Source organism: Ranitomeya variabilis, chromosome 5 (assembly GCF_051348905.1).
Source record: "Ranitomeya variabilis isolate aRanVar5 chromosome 5, aRanVar5.hap1, whole genome shotgun sequence".
Classification (NCBI taxonomy): Eukaryota; Metazoa; Chordata; class Amphibia; order Anura; family Dendrobatidae; genus Ranitomeya; species Ranitomeya variabilis.
In genome coordinates, this window is record NC_135236.1 from 541,468,309 (window position 1) to 541,492,986 (window position 24,678).

At 43.7% G+C, this 24,678-nt stretch overlaps 1 protein-coding gene across 2 annotated transcripts in view; it reads right to left on the reverse strand.

The window, feature by feature from the left end:
- Positions 1-24,678, reverse strand: part of ARHGAP26 (Rho GTPase activating protein 26) — a 588,303-nt gene that overhangs the window by 331,913 nt on the left and 231,712 nt on the right. For both annotated transcript variants that reach the window (XM_077265841.1, XM_077265842.1), the window contains exon 13: positions 5,431-5,496. In XM_077265841.1, the coding sequence (XP_077121956.1) occupies positions 5,431-5,496 (66 nt within the window). The remainder of the gene's footprint in view (positions 1-5,430; positions 5,497-24,678) is intronic.

The following is a 24,678-nucleotide window of genomic DNA, read 5'->3' on the forward strand; positions in this document are numbered from 1 at the left end:
TGAAAGCAATTGCAGATACCTGTGCAAATTAGTTTGGCAGGTGTGTCCAAATAAAGGCAAGACTACCTAAGAAGGCTGTTCCACATTATTAAGCAGCCTACATTTTTTGCCAAAATGGGAAAGAAAAAGGATGTGTCGGCTGCTGAGAAGCAACAAATTGTGGAGTATTTAGGTCAAGGCATGACTACAATCAACATTGCCAAGACACTTCATCGTGATCATCGCACAATCAAGAAGTATGTAGCTGATTCCCAGCACACACGTGTGCGTGCTGATAAGGAAAAATTGAGGACTCTTTCCAACAGGCAATTGCGTAAGGTTAAAAGAGCAGCTGCAAAAATGCCTTGTCATAGCAGCAGACAAGTTTTTGAAGCTGCTGGTGCCTCCAACGTCCCCAGAACAACAAGATGCAGGGTCCTTCAGAGGTTTGCAGCTGTGCGTAAGCCATCCTGTCGACCACCTCTATCCACTGCACACAAGCAGAAACGGCTCCAGTGGGCCAAACGATACATGAAGACTGACTTCCAAACTGTTTTGTTCACCGATGAGTGCCGTGCAACGCTCGATGGTCCAGATGGATGGAGTGGAGGATGGACACCCCATGAAAACACGGCTAAGGCGCCAACAAGGAGGAGGTGGAGTAATGTTTTGGGCTGGAATCATGGGGAGAGATTGTCGGCCCCTTTATGATCCCTGAAGGGGTAAAGATAAACTCCATAATCTATGTGGAGTTTCTAAAACAACACTTCCTGCCATGGTTCAAGAGGAAGAACTGTGCTTTCCGCAGCAAGATCATTTTCATGCATGATAATGCACCGTCTCATGCTGCAAAAAACACATCTGCATCTCTGGCTGCTATGGGCATAAAAGAGGACAAACTTATGTATGGTGTGGCCACCATCTTCCCCTGACCTCAACCCCATTGAAAACCTCTGGAGCATCATCAAAAGGAGTGTCTATGATGGCGGGAGGCAGTTCACATTTAAGAAACCGCTCTGGGAGGGTATTCTGTCCACATGCAAAACAATTGAAGCAGAAACCATCCAAAAACTGACAAATTCAATGGACGAGAGAGTTCAGAAGCTTCTTTTGAACAAGGGGTCCTATGTGCAAATGTAACATCACCTAGAATAAAGTATTCACTTGAAAACTGTTTGATTTCATTTTGTAATAAGCTGATAATGCTTATAACTTCACAATTGACCATTTTTTTGATCAAAATAAATAAAAAAAAGGTTGAAAACTCTGCTGTGCATAATAATTTGGAACATGCATTTTGAGTGTTTATTTTTTTTAAAAAAGATACTGTTTTCATAGGCATTTTTTTCCAAAACATTGCAATTATACTAGAATAGTAGATGACTGGAAAATAACAATGACTGCAATTCAGATAGGTAATTTAGAGAAAATATGAGGAAATATTATTTGCATAATAATTTGGAATACAGTGTATATGGGGTTATTGAGAATCACTGTAAATCAGGCGTCCCCAACCTGTAGCTCGGGAGCCACATGTGGCTCGCGGTCCCATGAATTGTGGCTCGCGGCTGTCTGTCAGCTTGGTGAATTAGCTCCAGTTCTAGCAAACAGGTATGAAGAGCAAATCTGAAAATGATGAATTTTGTGAGCAGCCCTGCACAGAAGAGCAGATCTGGATGCACATACTATATACTGGTGTTAGGGGTTTTGAGATGAATTAAGTATGGTACGCTGGAGACAAGATGACACCACCTGTTAGAGGAGATGTTTGAAGCCGGATGTGACAGTGTCTTGGGAGTGCTTTATAGGAGAATACTGAATGGGGGTATTGTGGGAACCCCTGGATCTTCGTATACTGCTTTGGCGTGATTTTTGTGGAAAAGCTTTGTTTACCATTATGCCTGTAATGGGGGCTTTGGTTGCCACTATTGTGAGGGGGGCGAGAGCTGAATGTGGCTCCCGACCCTCTCTCAGAGCTGAATGAGGCTCTCCAGGTCAGAAACGTTGGGGACCTCTGCTGTACATGATGGCAGCTTTGTACAGACTACTGTGTTACATGAGTTTAAATGTGATTGGCTAATTCTGAACATAACATCTCCAATTATAGGAAGGCATTCATACTTCTGCAACAACATTATTTTAGCATTTTTCCCCCCTCAAAAGAATTTCAGCGTGATACTTACTATATTTACATATGTAACCATAAGCCACCAAATATATTTGTAATTGAGGGGAAGTAACCCTCCCTGGACACCCTGAACGGGTCCGACACAAAGGATAACTCCAATAAGATGTAAACCACGAAAAAAGGAGTAGATAAATCCAAATCATCATATTAAAAACCAAAACAAACTTTTATTGAATAAATATACACAATAACAAATGTTAAAATTCAATCAGTATCATCATATTCAATATCCAATATCGCAGTAAAGCAGAGGTATCAAAAATAGGGGAGACTCAATGATAGCCAGGTCAGTAGTGCACTACATAATCATAGTACATCCCAACCATGGGTAAAGCTAAGCAATAGCACAGCAGTAAAAAGGCAGTATAAGCTGGGACACTATCACATACAATGTGAAATACACAGTAATCGGTGCCCCTATGGAGCACCAAGTCCACAGACCAACATTTAAGGCATAATACTAATTGCAGTTGCATGCTTACCCATGGTCAAATCAAAGGGGAGTAGGCAACACTTCACCCGGCGGCCCCGGACGCGCGTTTCGCGATGTAGCTTTGTCAACAGGGTTCCTGTTGACAAAGCTACATCGCGAAACGCGCGTCCGGGGCCGCCGGGTGAAGTGTTGCCTACTCCCCTTTGATTTGACCATGGGTAAGCATGCAACTGCAATTAGTATTATGCCTTAAATGTTGGTCTGTGGACTTGGTGCTCCATAGGGGCACCGATTACTGTGTATTTCACATTGTATGTGATAGTGTCCCAGCTTATACTGCCTTTTTACTGCTGTGCTATTGCTTAGCTTTACCCATGGTTGGGATGTACTATGATTATGTAGTGCACTACTGACCTGGCTATCATTGAGTCTCCCCTATTTTTGATACCTCTGCTTTACTGCGATATTGGATATTGAATATGATGATACTGATTGAATTTTAACATTTGTTATTGTGTATATTTATTCAATAAAAGTTTGTTTTGGTTTTTAATATGATGATTTGGATTTATCTACTCCTTTTTTCGTGGTTTACTTACTATATTTGTACAGATTATGGGTGACCTTAAACATGGAAAAAGTTCCGGTATGATTTTTTTTACATGACAAAAACCTGTCATTTTACTAGTGGCGTAAAGACTTTGTGTTCACTGTATATAACATTGGGTAATTTATGAGGTCTTATGACCCAGGAAGAAGCAATGAACTGCAAGGAACGACTGCAATATTGTGTATAGGCAGCACAATTGTCTGAGTCACAGAATGACTAAAATGTCCTGATGTGTGCAAATCAGTGACATCAAACTTCAGGTCTAGTGACCATATTAAATTGACTTATTATTATTGTACATTTTCATAGCGCCATTTATTCCATGGAGCTTTACATGTGAAAAGGGGGCAAATATAGACAACTAAACATGAGCAAAAAAAAAAGGCACACAGGTACATAAGGAGGGAGGACCCTGCCCGCGAGGGCTCACAGACTTATGACACAACTTCATCAACGAGCACTCTCAGTAAGTGAATTCTTCTAAAATAGTGAATGCTAATCTTCAGAACAATGGCAACCATCCATCTCTGAAATCAGAAAATGTTTTGAAAAGGTCAAGCTGTTTTTAGCAGACATACTGTAATTGGTTCCTTGTATCCTAATTGCGACTGTCAACTGCAGCAGTCTGTAAAACTTTACTGTCACCATTTTATTCTGCATCATTGCTAAATGGACAAATCATCCAAATCTCACAAACTCTACAATTTGCAGGCAAGAAGTTGGTCGAAACATACATAAACAGGAACCTGAGTATGCAGTATTTACCAGGTTGATGAGCAATATATATTCTAAACTCATCTGCTTTGAATAATGGTGCATGTCTGATTTAACAACATCCGAAATTTTCTATAGCTTCAGGGTGAAATATAACTTCACACTGATTCTAAATGCTTACAGTGACCGATACGCTCAAATCATTTTTGAGCATTAGTGTTCTTAAATATTTTCCAAATTTTTTCAAGTTTTTTCATTTTGGTTCCTCTGTAGTACCATGGCAGCATAGCTCAGACGATTTCTTATGTTGGATAACTAAATAGGGAATATATTGTTAGATGCCAAAGGGGAAAGAAGTCCAATGCTGTTAAAACACTGCTGCCAGCAGTACCAAGCAACTAATGAAATCACCATCTGCTATGAAGCTCAGCATTAGGCCACGTTCACATGTTCAGTATTTGGTCAGTATATTACATCAGTATCTGTAAGCCAAAATCAGGAGTAGAACAATCAGAGGAACACTATAATAGGAACATGGCACCACCTCTGTATTTATCACCCACTCCTAATTTTGGCTTACAAATAACGAAGTAAAAAAATTTACCAAATACTGAACGTGTAGTCGCAGCCTTAGGCCAGTGTTCCCCAACTCCGGTCCTCAAGAGCCACCAACAGGTCATGTTTTCAGGATTTCCTTAGTATTGCACAGGTTATTGAATGCTTGCCTGTCCAGGTGATGCAATTATCACCTGTGCAATACTAAGGAAATCCTGAAAACATGACCTGTTGGTGGCTCTTGAGGACCGGAGTTGGGGAACACTACCTTAGGCAAAAGTCAGCCGCATCCACTGATATCAGCCAACAGTTTAAATTGTATGGGGGCCTCTAGACTCTCCCCCGATATCTTCGTCAACAGATCCTTTTGTTCCCTGGTAGATCAGGTGCTGCAAGTGGAGTCTGTTGCTCTCTTGGAGAACACAGGTGTGCTTGGCCGAGCTGAGTATTCAGTGTTCGGGGACTCTGGAGAGATAGCTGTTGGCTGTTTGCCCAAAACTATCTAATATGTATGGGTCGATGGGCTGAAGCCACTACTTCTGATTGTTGCTCGTCTTGAGTAACAGAAGAATCAAGCATTTACATTCAAAATGAATTATCCTTTTCATCCTTCAGAAGATGCCAGAAGAGAGTCAGCAGGTCCCCGTGTATCATGTAATAAGGTGGTTGGATAGCGCTCCGGATGTTCCAATGTTATCTGACAAAAATCCAGCCTAAAGGCTCCCAAAAACAGAGCACAGGTTTTTTTTTTTCGTACCTATCTGTAACTATTACCAGAAGAACCCCTTTAAATTAACAAACCATTTCAGATTTCATACAGTATTCTCCCACTGATGACTAATCTTAATTTGTTTCCTGACAGGTAAGATAAAAACAATGACACAGACATCTGTGTAGCCTTGATTATTTAGTTGACCTAAGCTTAATGCCATCTGTGGCACATGTTCTCACCTCTTGTTTCCACAGCTTGGATACACTTCCGGATGATGCTGAAGCCAATGCTGTCCAGCTGGGCGGCTAATAGAAAAGATAGAGTTTAGAATATACCTGACACTATTGATCAGAAGCCTTTTATATATAACTTTTTTCATAGGACTCTGTTGAATAATACAAAAATAAAATCACCATGACAATAAAACACTTTTTCCACTTTCCAAATTACGATTTTCTAACTTTCAAATTGTTCTCGACTGTACCACTTTCCTGATTTACATATTATAATTATTTTTTCACATTTTGCTTTAGGGTGTGGTCTGATCATGTTACCCAAAGCAGATGCAAGCCGTGCATAAATACTACCAGGGCTGGGGAGTCGGAGTCAGAGCCCATTTTGGTTGCGTTGGAGTTGGTATAAAATAGTTACATAGTTATTAAGGTTGAAGGAAGACTGTAAGTCCATCTAGTTCAACCCATAGCCTAACCTAACATGCCCTAACATGTTGATCCAGAGGAAGGCAAAAAAAACTCCATGTGGCAAAGAGTAAGCTCCACCTTGGGGGAAAAAAATTCCTTCCCGACTCCACATACGGCAATCAGACTAGTTCCCTGGATCAACGCCCTATCAAGGATTCTTGTGTATATACCCTGTAACATTATACTTTTCCAGAAAGGTATCCAGTCCCCTCTTAAATTTAAGTAATGAATCACTCATTACTAGTGTTGAGCATTCCGATACCGCAAGTATCGGGTATCGGCCGATACTTGCGGGTATCGGAATTCCGATACCGAGATCCGATACTTTTGTGGTATCTGGTATCGGTATCGAAACAACATTAATGTGTAAAAGAAAGAATTAAAACAAAAAAATATTGCTATACTCACCTCTCCGACGCAGCCTGGACCTTACCGAGGGAACCGGCAGCGTTCTTTGCATAAAAAGGGGGGGTTTACTGCCTTCCGTGACGTCACGGCTTGTGATTGGTCGCGTGCCGCCCATGTGGCCGCGACGCGACCAATCACAGCAAGCCGTGACATAATTTTCAGGTCCTGAATGCCTAACTCTAGGCATTCAGGATTTGAAAATTACGTTACGGCTTGTGATTGGTCGCGTCGCGGTCACATGGGCGACGTGACCAATCACAAGCCGTGACGTCACGGGAGGCAGGAAACGCGCGCATTTTAAAATTATGTCACGGCTTGTGATTGGTTGCGTGCCGCCCATGTGACTGCGACGCGACCAATCACAGCAAGCCGTGACGTAATTTTCAGGTCCTGAATGCAGAATTAGGCATTCAGGACCTGAAATTACGTCACGGCTTGCTGTGATTGGTCGCGTCGCGGTCACATGGGCGGCACGCAACCAATCACAAGCCGTGACGTAATTTTAAAATGCGCGCGTTTCTTGCCTCCCGTGACGTCACGGCTTGTGATTGGTCGCGTCGCCCATGTGACCGCGACGCGACCAATCACAAGCCGTAACGTAATTTTCAAATCCTGAATGCCTAGAATTAGGCATTCAGGACCTGAAAATTACGTCACGGCTTGCTGTGATTGGTCGCGTCGCGGCCACATGGGCGGCACGCGACCAATCACAAGCCGTGACGTCACGGAAGGCAGTAAACGCGCGCATTTTAAGCAAAGAACGCTGCCGGTTCCCTCGGTAAGGTCCAGGCTGCGTCGGAGAGGTGAGTATAGCAATATTTTTTTATTTCAATTCTTTCTTTTACACATTAATATGGATCCCAGGGCCTGAAGGAGAGTTTCCTCTCCTTCAGACCCTGGGAACCATCAGGGTTACCGTCCGATACTTGAGTCCCATTGACTTGTATTGGTATCGGGTATCGGTATCGGATTAGATCCGATACTTTGCCGGTATCGGCCGATACTTTCCGATACCGATACTTTCAAGTATCGGACGGTATCGCTCAACACTACTCATTACAACATCATATGGCAGAGAGTTCCATAGTCTCACTGCTCTTACAGTAAAGAATCCGCGTCTGTTATTATGCTTAAACCTTCTTTCCTCCAGACGTAGAGGATGCCCCCTTGTCCCTTTCTCAGGTCTATGATTAAAAAGATCATCAGAAAGGTCTTTGTACTGTCCCCTCATATATTTATACATTAAAATAAGATCACCCCTTAGTCTTCGTTTTTCCAAACTAAATAGCCCCAAGTGTAATAACCTATCTTGGTATTGCAGACCCCCCAGTCCTCTAATAACCTTGGACCGACTCCTAAAATATATAATAAATTGGGTACAGTAATTCAATGCAGTTTGTGGGGAATATTTTTTTCAAAAGAATTTGGGAAAGTTATGAAATGTCCAATAAATGTCTGTCCTATTCCTGATCTAAGGTCTAGACTTTTAGCGGAGATGAATCTGTGTTGCAGGTAATGTTCATGATAAGTAGTGAAGCTTCTCCTCTACATATAAGGGGAAAAAAAATAAACACACAGGGAAGGAAAGCCTACATTCATCTCACAATTTCTGGATTGAACAGGAAAGCAGGATTTAAGAAAGTAAGTACTTCCTAAATCATATCTAAACTCTCAAAAACTGTACATAAATCAATAGTCCAGCATATGTGTCACGCTCGCACCCGGACTGGCTGGTGCGGGCGTGCGGGGGTGTGGCCCCACTGGACCACAGACCAGACTACCCTGGAAGGGGCGTAACCAAGTAGCTTCCTAGGTGTTTGCTGGAGCCTCTGATGGTGAGGTCAGACTTGTGCGGCAGAAAGCTACCAGGTACCACTCCAGGGTGGTGTCTGGCTGTGGCTGCTGATCCCACCGGGGAATGGAACATAGACAGGCAAGCGGGCATGGCTGGCACTCTGGCAGACAGACGGGCACGGCTGGGACACAAGCAGGCAGACTGGTACAACAGAGACACTGGCAGGCAGGCGGGCACGGCTGGCTCTGGCAGGACAGGTGGACAAGGCTGGTACACTGGAAGAACCGGTAGGGATCAGTCTGCAGGTAGGTATGTAAAACAGGTAAGAACCTGTTCAGACAGGAGGACTTAAGAATAGGTAAAGACCGCAAGAGCAGATGCAGAGCGAAAGAACAGGAGCTAGAGCCAAGAACAGAGACGCAGAAGCGGAGCCAAAAGCAGGAGGCAGAGCCATGTGCAGAAACGCAGAAGGCAGAGCCACGTGCAGAAACGCAGGAGCTGGAGCCAAGAGCAGGAGGCGGAGCCACATGCAGAAACGCAGGAGTCGGAGCCAAGAGCAAGAGACGTAGAACCGCAAGGAGCGGAGCCAGGTAGAAAAGCAAGGAGCGGAGCTGCAGAGCGAGAGCTGAGCGGAGCCGCAGAGCAAAGCCACAGAGTGCAGAGCAAAGCTACAGAGAGCAGAGCAAAGCTACAGAGAGCAGATCTGAGAGCAAAACCACAGAGTGCAGAGCTGAGAGCAGAGCAAAGTCAGAGCACAGAGCTGAGTGCAGAGCAAAGCTACAGAGAGCAGAGCTGAGAGCAAAGCCACAGAGTGCAGAGCTGAGAGCAGAGCAATATCAGAGTGCAGAGCAAGACACAGAGTGCAGAGCCCAGAGCAAAACCACAGAGAGCAGAGCAAGGAGCAAAGCAAGGTCACAGAGAGCAGAGCCAAAAGCAGAGCAAAGCAAGAACAGAGTACGCACAGCAGAGAAAGGAAACCAAGGCAGGGATATAAACGGACACAGTAACAGGACTAGGCTAAGACAAAGTCAGGAACAGGACAAGGTACAGAGACATGGACACAAGCCAGGGTACGACACCCCTCTGGGTGGCGAACACAAGAGTAACAGAGACAGGGCCTGGCACCTAAGCAGCTAAGAACTGACTGAGGGAGTAAGTTGCACAGGCCCCCACCAATGGGTGGGGAAGTCTTAAATACAGGAAGCCTAATGGCTATTGGCCAGGGACACCTTAGCAAGGTGCACACAGTTTCAATATGACACAGGAGTTGCTGGCGCCGCCCCCCTATGCACACAGACAGAGCATGCACAGAGCAAGCAGCAGACATGAGGCACACAGCATGGAGCGGGCAGCAGAGAAGTCACAACAAGGCCCAGAGAAGTGAGTTGAGTGTAATGCAGGTGGGGGATGGGAGGCCATGCAGTGATGCCAGCAGGGTTGTTTACAGTATGTTGTCTCTGTATGCTTGATGTTTTAGTTTGTTTTTCCTCTTAGCTCATGTCTGTAGAAACTGGCTGCTCAGATGACTTGTATACACTATACAAAGAATATAAGAGGAAAAAATGTTTCCTAACATCTCAAATTCGGAAATACAGTAACAGGATCAATGAGGACATATATATTTGTGTGTGTGTTCTGGAATGTGATTCAGCACAAACATGCTCCCTCCCTCCTCCCCTCTTCATAGACTGTGAAGAAATATGATGTGAAGCATTTAGTGAGCTGTACCCTGCTGAGACAAGCATTGACATTGATAGTTCAGAGTATAACTATTTAACAACACATTTTACAAACGTTATACTTATCTGTCCTATTGATTTATGTAAAGATTGTTTTATTTTAATTCCCAAATTATACAGTGCATGATTCTCTATTCTTGCAAGAATTACAATATACTTTATTTTTTGTACAGGACAAAATTTTGAGAGTGACTTTACATAATTACAAAATGTCTAAGAGGCATCTTAGGAAGTCAGCTGTATTTGAGCATTTCACAGCGACGTACATATAACCCCTTAAAACTTCACTTTTAATGGTATACCAATATAAAACCCAGACCCAATATAGAGAAAAAATGTCAACAAAAATATATAAAAAACCTATTAAGGTCCTAGATATAACTACTGCTATCACCTGCCTATCTGTGGAGGTTGGCACCCTAAGAAACGATTTTTTGGCGCCCCCACTCAACGCAGACTGCCCCTATCTCCCCTGCGATATCCCTCTCAGTGCAGGTAGGAAAACAATATAGGGAAAGTGCAGTAGTGAAAAAGTAATAAATTATATGATAAAAACCATAATCAGGACCTGAATAGGTACCTCCATATAATAGAATTTTTGGCACAACGCATAAATAATTGGCAAATAGTCCCCCTTATACTAATGATATCCTCCAATGGTAACTAAGATGGTGCTCAGATCTGTATTATTTCATGCCAAAAGGAAGTCAATGGTCAAATGGTAACAAATACCTCATTCAATAGATATATCATTAACTCCCCCATCGGGCACATAACCGATCACATAGTGCCCCCAATCTGGTAAAGCATGAACGAGCAGCCATTGGAAAAAATCATAGAATAAAAAATAAGAGTGAATTTAGCGTATGCCGGTCTCTCCTCAACGCGTTTCCCCGCTCTCACGGTTCATCGGGAGGAAGTGATGGTATTGATGCCGCATGCCGCCTGGATATAGGGCATAAGCTGGCCGTGACAGTATGAGCTTAAATAGCCCATAGCAAATTGCGTGTCCAAATAAGCCACGCCCCTTATACCTACGGGGTCCCGGATGGGTCAAAAGAATGCATTACGTCCTCATTTTAGTGATAATCAATAACCGTTGAATTTAAATGCCCCCATTCACATATCCAGCAGTATGCTAAAGGTTGTGTGTTGCCCAATGTGGAGCCTGATACGATACATGTATAAATACATACATAGAAGCCCCGGCGATGTAAAAGCACTAACCTGGGCATGAAGTGCGCATACTGCATACTGCTGGATATGTGAATGGGGGCATTTAAATTCAACGGTTATTGATTATCACTAAAATGAGGACGTAATGCATTCTTTTGACCCATCCAGAACCCCGTAGGTATAGGGGGCGTGGCTTATTTGGACACGCAATTTGCTATGGGCTATTTAAGCTCATACTGTCACGGCCGGCTTATGCCCTATATCCAGGCGGCATGCGGCATCAATACCATCACTTCCTCCTGATGAACCGTGAGAGCGGGGAAACGCGTTGAGGAGAGACCAGCATACGCTAAGTTCACCCTTATTTTTTATTCTATGATTTTTTCCAATGGCTGCTCGTGACTGCGCATGCACCCGCCATGAGGAAAAAGCCGGCCGGCAGGAGGAGACAGAAGAGGACCCAGGGACACCGGGTGAGTATGATAGGGTCCCCGAATCCCCCTATTTCTCTGTCCTCTGATGTGCGATCACATCAGAGAACAGAGAATTACAGATCGCTTTTTTTTTTTCTTTTTTTGCGGTCGCCGGTAAACTGTTAATTACCGGCGATCGCAAAACAGGGGTCGGTGCAAACCGACCCCGATCATGTTCTTTGGGGTCTCGGCTACCCCCGGCAGCCGAGACCCCAAAGATCTTCCGGGTGCCGGGCGGCAGGCGCAGTGCGCTTGCGCCCGCCATTTTTTCCCGGAAAAAAGATGGCGGCGCCCATGGGGAGCCACGAGGAGCACCGGGGGAGATAGGTAAGTATTGGGGGGCTATCGGGGGCCATCAGGGACCCTATTTCTCTGTCCTCCGATGTGCGATCACATCGGAGGACAGAGAAATTAAATGGCAAATCGCATTGTTTTTTTTTTGTTGCGACCGCCGGTAAACGGTTAATTACCGGCGATCACAACTCGGGGGTCGGTAAAAAAACCCCGAATCATGTTCTCTGGGGTCTCGGCTACCCTCGGCAACCGAGACCCCAGAGAAAATCCGACTCTGGGGGGCGCTATTCACTTTTTCCACAGCGCCGTTAATTAACGGCACTGTGGTTTAAGTACCCTTAGCGGCCGCCGTTAAAAGGTGTATCGGCGGTCGTTAAGGGGTTAATAGGTTTTTATATATTTTTGTTGACATTTTTTCTCTATATTGGGTCTGGGTTTTATATTGGTATACCATTAAAAGTGAAGTTTTAAGGGGTTATATGTACGTTACTTTTCTGGTTTTCCCCAACAATATATTGGTTTATGTTTAGGCATTTCACAGCGACTCAAGATAATAAACACTGACACGCAAAATGTTTAAGTGACCCAGATGAAAACAAATGCTGTGATGCCAAAATCAGTGCATACTCAGGCAGTGGTAAAAATGCTGCTTCAAGGGTTTCCAATCTAAAAAGACATTTACAACGCTGCCACCTAGTTTACAAAGCTGTGACTGAAAAAGATCACAGCAGCACCAAGAGTCCAGCACTTCCCACCAGGCAAAGGAGGAGGAAAGAGCATCTCAAACGTCAGTTACAAGATATTTTGTAAGTGACAAAGTTACTGTAACAATGACAGCAGATGTGTTTAAAAGACAGCTCTTCGAGCTTATTGTGAAGGACTGTGTACCATTAACATTATTTGCACGACCAGCTTTTACAGCTCTTAATGGAGAAATGGCTCACAAACTTGGCATTTCTCTAGAAAGAGAAAGTATTAGAAAATTAGTGATTGAAGAAGCCCTTAACCAAAAGGAAGATCTTAAAAAGACTCTCAAGAGACACTTTGTATTTCTTAAAATGGATGCCTGCACACGTCACAGAGTGAAGTATTTTGCTATCAACAATCGATATGTTTGCAACAACAAATAAATTGTTACTAAGACACTGGCAGTAAAAGATACTAAAGCTCATCACAGCAGCCAGTTTCTCCAGACCTTAGTGGAAAAAGTTCTACAAGATTATGAACTCAAAAAACAGGTTCTTGCTATTGTAATTGATAATGCTTCAAACATAAGTACAATTAAACTGATGAATGAGAATAATGAAGGTGAACAGCAGGTAGAAGAACATTTCACATTCAGTATGTTGGAGATGGAAAGCCACAGTCCTGTTCCCATAAAGGAGGAACAAACAGATATTACTACAGAAGAACAGCAAAATGATTCTTTACAATTAGATGATCTTGTTCAAGCTGCTTCATACATCTTTCCTATTCATCACATGCGCTGTCTTGTGGCATTTTTATAAAGGAGTGGAAGATGTTGTAATGAGTGACTCATTGCTTCAATTTAAGAGGGGACTGGATACCTTTCTGGAAAAGTATAATATTACAGGGTATATATATATATTAGATTCCTTGATAAGGCGTTGATCCAGGGAACTAGTCTGATTGCCGTATGTGGAGTCGGGAAGGAATTTTTTTCCCCATGATGGAGCTTACTCTTACCACATGGGTTTTTTTTGCCTTCCCCTGGATCAACATGTTAGGGCATGCTAGGCTATGGGTTGAACTAGATGGACTTAAAGTCTTCCTTCAACCTTAATAACTATGTAACTATGTAACTTGTTGTATTGCCTGTCCCAAAGAGGAGGTTTAATCACAAATGGCATTGCTGCTTCAAAGAAACAGACAGAGACACTGCTATTAGAAAATAAAATTATTCCGGCAGCTCTTTATGTGGACCAGAGTCATCATATATTGCTGGATGATAAATAGCTTATTAAAGGAAAATAAGCTTTGATTGAGGAAGCAGTTACGATGAGTGGGCTACAGGATGGCTAAGAGCAAGAGGACTCGGGTCCTGACAGTGCTGCTGTTGCCGATCCTTCATCTTCATCAGATGAGGAGTTTGATTTCGACAAGTATTTGGACGACATGGAGCAGGCAAAGCGTTGCTGCAGGGAAAAAGATTCCACTCCCATAGAAAACAGATTGATCATATTTCAGCTAAATTTTTCACTTTCTCTCAATGAAGTAGAAGATTTCAATTGTTCATCAAAACTGACTGTGCTCGAGGCAATTCCTTTATACCCTGAAATTGTTAGAGATGTTGCCCATGTGGTTACTGCTTTGCCACCAACCCAAGTTAGTGTAGAGAGGTTGTTCTCTAGCCTTAAAATAATTAGGTCAGATTTGAGGTCATCTATAAAGGAGGATCTGATGGAGGTGATACTATTTCTCAGAATAAATTCATAGACTGCACAAATGCTATTCAGTACGTTTTTGTTGAAAACTGTTTTCTCCACTTACTGCAGAGTGTATAATACATTGTAAATATGCAACTTTTTTTTGTTCTAAAGTTGTATTCCAATAAATATATTTTATGTTCTATCAAAATGGCTTGATTATTGTATCATAATAAAGATTAAAAGCCTGATGTTACCATTTTACTACAATAAATTTTTCACTTAAACATGAGCCATGTATGAGGGACTCGGAGTTGGAGTCGGAGGTTTGGCTTACCAACTCCACAGCCCTGAATACTACTATAGGTTTTAGGAAATGTCACCCAACCCTGTACTGCATTTTATAGTGGATAACTTCACCAATCCTAATGGAAAATTCACGATATTTTTGCATCTCTAAGTAGAAGTTGGGCGTAATCTAAAATCATAGCTGTATGGTGTATATTGAGGCCAAAATTCTTCTACTTGCCAGAACTGAAATGAAAAGTTTGGGGATAGTATTAGAAGCAACAACACTTGGCCAAATCTATTCATCCCAGTGGAATAGCAATAGGATCTTATTACTTTCACAAACTGGCCTCTATTACACTGAAGTGCTGCAAAGTGAAAGGCTCGCCTGGGAATTTATTAGAGTGAGATAAAATATTTATTTTGTACAAAGTTATGATACCCTAAAGGCATTCAGCTCACATCCTGAAAGAGATCTGAAACCGTCAAAGTAATGAAATATAAGACTCAATTAAGCAGTTCAGTAACCGGGATTTCTCTGTGTTATTCCGATTTCATTTTTACAAATGAACATTACACAGAATGAATAACTCTGGAATTGTTTGAATATATTGAATGGAAGTGAGAAACTTAGATGGAAAAAAATAAAAAACTAAAATCAGCAGGTCCACTAATACATTTTTTGAGCTTTGTTATTACACCATACCTGTAGGTCAGTACAGTCACAGCAATGGCAAATGTACTGTATACATTTTTTGTATGTTTTATAACTCTGGCAAAAAAAATAAAAATGTGTTGTCAAACCTTGCCGCAGAAATACCACCTTTCCTTGGTGAAAGCAACTGAAGGAGGGAAAGTCAACAGCATGGAGGAGCTGGTCCAAGTCCAAAAGCAGCAGCATCAACAAGAAACAAATAAACTATTGGTGCAGCAGCTGCAACAGCAGCAGCAACAGAAAAATAGGAGGTGCATACATGGTAGATTGAACTCCTCTTAGGGGTAATTCGTGGGAGGCCGACAGCCCCTCCCCCAAGTCCAGGTGATGACTCATATGTCAAGAAAGCGGTAAGACAAGCCAGATGACCGCAGAAGATGATGTGGAGGCATTTTTGACTAACAGGTAGCAGTGCAGGAGAAGCTGCTGCCAGAGCAGTGGGCAAAGGTGCTCGCCTCCTATCTAACTGGCGAGCCCCAAAAGACATTATGACCTGACTTTCCAGGATGCAAAAAGAGTATGCCAAGTTGAGAACTGAGGTCTTGGTGCGATTAGTAGTGACTGACAGTCAGTGCACAACGGGTGCACCACTGGGCCTATTGCAGTGACAAACCTCCCCTGTTATGATCCCAATGGCAGAGGATCTCAGAGATTACTGCAAAGTCTGCAAACATAAATACCAGCTCATAGGGAAGTGGTAACTAGGCTGACCATATACCTGATCCTAGCACAAACAACTAACAGTAGCCGGGGAACGTGCCTACGTTGATTCTAGACGTCTCGCGCCAGCCGGAGAACTAACTAACCCTGTCAGGGAAAATAAGACCTCTCTTGCCTCCAGAGAAAAGACCCCAAAGTTATAATACAAGCTCCCAACAAATAACGGTGAGGTAAGAAGAAAAGACAAACGTAAGAATGAACTAGATTTTAGCAAAGAGAGGCCCACTGACTAATAGCAGAAGATAGTAAGATGACTTATATGGTCAGCAAAAAACCCTGCAAAATATCCACGCTGAATATCCAAGAACCCCCGAACCGACTAACGGTGAGGGGGGAGAATATCAGCCCCCTAGAGCTTCCAGCGATATCAGGAATCACATTTTGTACAAGCTGGACAAAAATATGAACAATGCAAATAAACAAAAATAAGAAAGCAGGACTTAGCTTATCTTGCAAAGAACCAGGACCTGAAGACAGGAGCAAACAGAAATGAACTGATTACAACGATGCCAGGCACTGGACTGAGAATCCAGGAAGTTTAAATAGCAACACCCCAGGCCTAACGAACCAGGTGAGTACCAACCTGGGAAAAGACAATACAAGTGCTAAACCACTAGTGACCACAAGAGGGAGCCAAGAAGTATAGTTCACAAAAGTATCCCCCCTTTAAGGAGGGGTCACCGAACCCTCACCAAGACCACCAGGGCGATCAGGATGAGCAGCGTGGAAGGCACGAACCAAATTGGCCGCATGAACATCAGAGGCGACCACCCAGGAATTATCCTCCTGACCATAGCCCTTCCATTTGACCAAATACTGAAGCCTCCGTCTAGAGAGACGAGAATCCAATATCTTCTCCACCACGTACTCCAACTCGCCCTCAACCAACACCGGAGCAGGAGGCTCAACAGCAGGAACCACAGGCACAACGTACCGCCGCAACAAAGACCTATGGAACACGTTGTGAATGGCAAACGACACCGGAAGATCCAAACGAAAAGAAACCGGGTTAAGAACTTCCAAAATTTTATAAGGACCAATAAAGCGAGGCTTAAACTTAGGAGAGGAAACCTTCAGAGGGACATACCGAGAAGACAACCAAACCAATTCCCCAACACGAAGTCGGGGACCCACACTGCGGCGGCGGTTGGCAAAACGCTGAGCCTTCTCCTGTGACAACTTCAAGTTGTCCACCACATGATTCCAAATCCGCTGCAACCTATCCACCACGGAATCCACCCCAGGACAGTCAGAAGACTCAACATGACCCGAGGAGAAACGAGGATGAAAACCAGAGTTGCAGAAGAATGGCGAAACCAAAGTAGCGGAACTAGCCCGATTATTAAGGGCAAACTCAGCCAATGGCAAGAAGGTCACCCAATCATCCTGGTCCGCAGAAACAAAACATCTCAAATAAGCCTCCAGTGTCTGATTAGTTCGCTCCGTTTGGCCATTAGTCTGAGGATGAAAGGCAGATGAAAACGACAAATCAATGCCCATTTTAGCACAAAAAAATCGCCAGAATCTGGACACAAACTGGGATCCTCTGTCGGACACGATATTCTCAGGAATGCCGTGTAAACGAACCACATTCTGAAAAAACAAAGGAACCAGATCGGAAGAGGAAGGCAACTTAGGCAAGGGCACCAAATGGACCATCTTAGAAAAACGATCACACACCACCCAGATGACAGACATTCCTTGAGACAACGGAAGATCAGAAATGAAATCCATGGAAATGTGTGTCCAAGGCCTCTTCGGGACGGGCAAGGGCAAAAGCAACCCGCTAGCACGAGAACAACAAGGCTTAGCCAGAGCACAAGTCCCACAGGACTGCACAAATGACCGCACATCCCGTGACAAGGAAGGCCACCAAAAGGACTTAGCCACCAAATCTCGGGTACCAAAAATTCCCGGATGCCCTGCCAACACCGAGGAATGAACCTCGGAAATAACTCTGCTGGTCCATTTATCAGGAACAAACAGTCTATCGGGTGGACAAGAGTCAGGTCTACCAGCCTGAAATCTCTGCAACACACGTCGCAAATCAGGAGATATGGCCGACACGATTACTCCCTCTTTAAGAATACCAGCTGGCTCCGAGACTCCAGGAGAGTCAGGCACAAAGCTCCTAGAAAGAGCATCAGCCTTAACATTCTTCGAACCAGGCAGGTACGAGACCACAAAGTCAAAACGACAGAAAAACAATGACCAACGAGCCTGTCTAGGATTCAGGCGCTTAGCAGACTCGAGATACATCCGATTTTTGTGATCAGTCAAGACCACCACACGATGCTTAGCACCCTCGAGCCAATGACGCCACTCCTCAAATGCCCACTTCATGGCCAACAACTCCCGATTACCAACATCATAGTTCCGCTCAGCAGGCGAAAACTTCCTAGAGAAAAAAGTACATGGTCTCATCACAGAGCAACCAGAGCCTCTCTGCGACAAAACAGCCCCAGCACCGATCTCAGAAGCATCCACTTCAACCTGAAAGGGAAGTGCGACATCAGGCTGGCACAAAACAGGCGCCGAAGTAAACCGGCGCTTCAGCTCCTGGAAGGCCTCCACGGCTGCAGGAGCCCAATTAGCCACATCAGAACCTTTCTTGGTCATATCCGTCAAAGGTTTAACAACGCTAGAAAAGTTAGCGATAAAACGACGGTAGAAATTAGCAAACCCCAAGAACTTCTGAAGACTCTTAACAGACGTGGGCTGAGTCCAATCATGAATAGCTCGGACCTTGACTGGGTCCATCTCCACAGCAGAAGGGGAGAAAATAAAACCCAAAAAGGAAACCTTCTGCACTCCAAAGAGACACTTTGAGCCCTTCACAAACAAAGCATTATCACGCAAAACCTGAAACACCATCCTGACCTGCTTTACATGAGAATCCCAATCATCAGAAAAAAACAGAATATCATCCAGATAAACAATCATAAATTTATCTAGATACTTCCGGAAGATATCATGCATAAAGGACTGAAACACTGAAGGAGCATTAGAAAGCCCAAAGGGCATCACCAAGTACTCAAAATGACCTTCGGGCGTATTAAATGCAGTTTTCCATTCATCTCCCTGCCTAATGCGCACAAGGTTGTACGCACCACGAAGATCTAACTTGGTGAACCACTTGGCACCCTTAATCCGAGCAAACAAGTCTGACAATAGTGGCAAAGGATACTGAAACTTAACAGTGATTTTATTCAGAAGCCGATAGTCTATACAAGGTCTCAAAGACCCGTCTTTCTTGGCCACAAAAAAGAATCCCGCACCAAGAGGGGAAGAGGATGGACGAATATGCCCCTTCTCCAAAGACTCCTTGACATAAGAACGCATCGCGGCATGCTCGGGTACAGACAAATTAAATAATCGTCCCTTAGGAAATTTACTGCCAGGAATCAAATCTATAGCGCAGTCACAGTCCCTATGAGGAGGAAGAGCACTGGACCTGGACTTACTGAATACATCCTGATAGTCACACAAATACTCAGGAACTTCTGAAGGAGTAGAAGAAGCAATAGACACCGGCGGAGAATCGCAATGAATTCCCTGACAACCCCAACTCGACACAGACATAGCCTTCCAATCCAAAACTGTTTGTAAGCTTGCGAGCAGGGCCCTCATTCCTCCTGGTATCTGTTTTGAACTGTGATTTCTGTTATGCTGTAATGTCTATTGTCTGTACAAGTCCCCTCTATAAGTTGTAAAGCGCTGCGGAATATGTTGGCGCTATATAAATAAAAATTATTATTATTATTATATGGGTCTGTAACCATGGCAGACCCAAAAGGACCAAATCATTCATTTTATGCAGAACAAGGGAACAAATCACCTCCCGACGTTCAGGAGTCATGCACATGGTCACTTGTGTCCAATACTGCGGTTTATTTTCCGCCAGTGGCGTAGCATCAATTCCTCTGAGAGGAATAGGAACTTTTAAAGGCTCCAGGACAAAACCACAGCGCTTGGCAAACGACAAGTCCATAAGACTCAGGGCAGCACCTGAATCCACAAACGCCATAACAGGGTAGGAAGACAATGAGCAAATTAAAGTCACAGACAAAATAAATTTAGGCTGCAAATTACCAATGGTGACAGGACTGACAACCTTGGTTAGGCGTTTAGAGCATGCTGATATAACATGTGTAGAATCACCACAGTAAAAACACAGCCCATTCTGACGTCTATGATTTTGTCGTTCGGTTCTAGTCAGGATTCTATCACATTGCATTGAGACAGGTGTCCGTTCAGACAACACCGCCAGAGGATTAGCGGATTTGCGCTCCCGCAAACGCCGATCAATCTGAATAGCCAACGCCATAGAATCATTCAGACTTGTAGGAATTGTGAAACCCACCATCACATTCTTAATGGCTTCAGAAAGGCCATTTCTGAAATTTGTGGCCAGAGCACATTCATTCCATTGAGTAAGCACGGACCATTTCCGAAATTTTTGGCAATACACTTCAGCTTCATCCTGGCCCTGAGAGATAGCCAGTAGAGCTTTTTCTGCCTGAATTTCAAGATTAGGCTCCTCATAAAGCAATCCGAGCGCCAGAAAAAACGCATCAACATCCGCCAATGCCGGATCTCCTGGCGCCAACGAGAAAGCCCAATCCTGAGGGTCGCCACGCAAGAAGGAGATAACAAATTTTAACTTGCTGAGCTGAATCTCCAGACGAACGAGGTTTCAAAGATAGAAACAATTTACAATTATTCCTAAAATTCCTAAATTTAAATCGATCTCCAGAGAACAGCTCAGGAATAGGTATCTTGGGCTCTGACATAGGACTGCTAACAACAAAATCCTGAATGCCCTGCACTCGTGCAGCAAGCTGATCCACGCTAGTAATCAAGGTCTGAACATTCATGTCTGCAGCAAAGCTTCAAGCCACTCAGAGAAAAAGGGGAAGGAAGAAAGAGAAGAAAAAAAAAAAAAAAAAAAACTGAGAACTTCTTTTCTTTTAATCCCACTTCTGAAATGCATTAACTATTCACTTGGCCTGGCATACTGTTATGATCCCAATGGCAGAGGATCTCAGAGATTACTGCAAAGTCTGCAAACATAAATACCAGCTCATAGGGAAGTGGTAACTAGGCTGACCATATACCTGATCCTAGCACAAACAACTAACAGTAGCCGGGGAACGTGCCTACGTTGATTCTAGACGTCTCGCACCAGCCGGAGAACTAACTAACCCTGTCAGGGAAAATAAGACCTCTCTTGCCTCCAGAGAAAAGACCCCAAAGTTATAATACAAGCCCCCAACAAATAATAACGCTGAGGTAAGAAGAAAAGACAAACGTAAGAATGAACTAGATTTTAGCAAAGAGAGGCCCACTGACTAATAGCAGAAGATAGTAAGATGACTTATATGGTCAGCAAAAAACCCTGCAAAATATCCACGCTGAATATCCAAGAACCCCCGAACCGACTAACGGTGAGGGGGGAGAATATCAGCCCCCTAGAGCTTCCAGCGATATCAGGAATCACATTTTGTACAAGCTGGACAAAAATATGAACAATGCAAATAAACAAAAATAAGAAAGCAGGACTTAGCTTATCTTGCAAAGAACCAGGACCTGAAGACAGGAGCAAACAGAAATGAACTGATTACAACGATGCCAGGCACTGGACTGAGAATCCAGGAAGTTTAAATAGCAACACCCCAGGCCTAACGAACCAGGTGAGTACCAACCTGGGAAAAGACAATCCAAGTGCCAAACCATTAGTGACCACAAGAGGGAGCCAAGAAGTATAGTTCACAACACTCCCCGTCCCAAATGCTCGACCTCCTACACATTGTTCAAAAGTGGTTGCAACCTGAATCTTCCTCCCCAGCATAGATGGTGAAGAGGGTCGCTATGGTCATATTGATACACTCTCTTCCTAGGCCGATGCAATCCTGGGTTGCCCAGGTAGACCCCGTAATGCTGATAACCTGTGTGCCTGGTGGAAATGTACCAGATGGTTGAAAGTTCATTGGGGAAGCAAGGAGTCTTAGCATCTCCATACTGGGGTTCCTAAAAGGTGGGGGGGGATGATGCCCAAAAGAAGGTAACTAGAACCACACTGGGGGCGTCCAAGAGCCCAAGAGGAATCTGGCTTGTTGCCAAAGGCCCCATCTAATAACTTAATTTGTTGGAGGTGATATACCCCAGGTCACATAGCTGCCCACTGCTCCATGACCGCCGAGCCAATGGACTGCAGTATAGGATGGAGCTGCTCATATTTTGCATACCCTGCCTGCAGTGCTGTCCCTTAACCAGGCCAGGGGCCTCTGGCATGTCCTGTATTAGTGAATGGAGTGCAAATTACTTGTCTGTTGGACTCGGGTAGTTTAGTAACTTTAGTAAGGGCCACAATTCCTCATTGGCTGAATCCTGGGAAGACGGTGGGCATCTGCTGTATCCATGGAGATGCTAAGGACTGCCCTGTGGCCGAAGTGGTCATAGACACAAACTGTGGCAACGCGTCCTATGAGGTGGGTGTAGTCAAGGACCTATTGCAATCTGTTGTAATAGGGAGGGAATTTACATGGTCTTGGTACTTGTGGGGAAAAGGGAGGATACCTGGTTGCCCGGACAATGGCCAGTTCACTCCTAAAGAAACCTCACAGGCCGCAGCTGATTGTTTCCCTTTTGTGTGCTTGTTTGCTATGAGGATGAGGCAGTATCCCGGAGTCCAACATCCCTGAGCTGGAAGTGTCCGGCGGAAAATATAAGACCACCCAATTCAAGGACTTAACCCTAAAAGGGTGTTAGATAATGTGACTGTACTTAATGGTGTTGCTGAAGAGCCAGGGGTTGACACCTGATACTCGTACTTTGCCGTAAATGGGGAGTTAATATACAGAGTCACCAAGCTGAGAGGGGAGGTAATAGAGCAGTTGCTGGTGCCAGGGCCATATGGACGCAACGTGTTAGACATGACCCAAACACATGTGCTATGTGGTCATGTGGGGGTAGGAATGGTTCCTCCAGAGGTTCTATTGGCCCAGTTGTCAGAGAGAAATCGTACATTATTATAAATCATGTGCCATCTGCCAGCTGACTTCCCCAGTGGTTCACGTCCGTAGCACCTTAGTGTCGTTGCCTATCATTGTGGTTCTATTTGATCGCATAGCCATGGACCTAGTGGGACCCCTGGTCAAGTCCGCCAGAAGGCATCAGGATATCCTGGTAGTAGTGGAATATGCTACCCGGTACCCGGAGGCCGTACTACTACAATACTCCTCCGCCAAGTGTAGAATAGTTGGTTATGGGTTATCAATACATAGGTGTTACTAACCCTGCCTGTGATAATGAGCTGGCCATTGAAAAGTGATATCTACAGAACATGTATTACCAGCCTGTTATCGGCCTTAGCATCCAGAGTAAAATGTTGTGGTTTTTTTAATAGTATATATTTTTTTAAATAGTATATAGTAGATTTTCATTGAAAGTTTTAAAATCAAATTGAGTAATAATGCAAAGAAGAAGCACAATCTTTTGATTAAGAAAATACAAAACAATTATCATTAACGGGAACGAGGGGAGGGAGAGGAAAGAAGAAGGAAAGAAGAAGGAATGGAAAGGGGGAGGCTAAGAGCAAGTGGAGTTCTGCTCGATGGATGTAGTTTATTAACTGCATTCAGAGTTTGTAGAAGAGAGTAGACATAGCTGTGTGTCAAAAGGAGTTTAGTTGCTGTATTCAATTTCAAGATTTTTTAAATGCAGGAAGTGACATGGAAAACATAAAAAAGACAAAATTAGCTGCTCCGTGTTTGAAGCAACTTTGTAAAAACTTTGTATTACTTAAACTAAACACTGGTATCAACATCCTTTAACATTGTGTGTGGTTGCAATAAAAGTAACATTTAAATGGAATTAGATTATATAACAATACCAGTGGTAATCTAGGTGAGCTTCTGTAAATTATGGGCAGCACAGTGGCACAGTGGCTCAGTGATTAGCACTGTAGCATTGCAGACCAGGGGTCCTGGGTACAAATCCCACCCAGGACATCATCTGCAAGGAGTTTACATGTTCTCCCCGTGTTTGTGCGGGTTTCCTGCGGGTTCTCCGGTTTCCTCCCACATTCCAAAGACATAATGATAGGGAGTCTAGATTGTGAGCCCCAATGGGTACAGTGATGATAATGTATGTAAAGTGCTGTGGAATTAATGGTGCTATATAAGTGAGTAAAAATAAAATCCATTTTAATGCAGTGGTAATTTTATTGAAGAGAAGCATTTACTTATAGGGGTTGTCTTATTTCTTACTTTTCATCCCCAGAAACTGTGGCAAAATGCTGCATGTGTTTGCACTGGTCACTCATCAATTAAAAGTCCTACCACAAAATATCTTGTCAGATCATGCCGAAGCAGAACTATTCACAAGCTTTCATTAGGAAAGTTAAAAAAAAGTACATCCTTATTTAAAAAACCCTCAAAACAACGCTGTAAGTAAAGATAAGCTCAAAGTTACAATATTTAAATGTAAATGCAAAATTTAAGGGGTTGTCTGGTCACACACACTGTCCGACCACACACTGTCCGGACACCCACACTGATCAGCTGTTATTTGCTTTGTTACTTGCTGGATATAAACACTGAGAGGAGCTGGAAATTGCAATTCAAGGTGTAGCAGCTGCTGCCGAGTACAGCAGAACAACTATCATTTGCATAGGAGCTGTCCTGCAGTAGGTAGCAATGTCCCCTAGACCCTGAACGAAGCTGTACTTTGCAGCTCCACTCAAAGCGTTTACAATCAGCAAACGCAAATTTCAAGCTATTTCACTTGA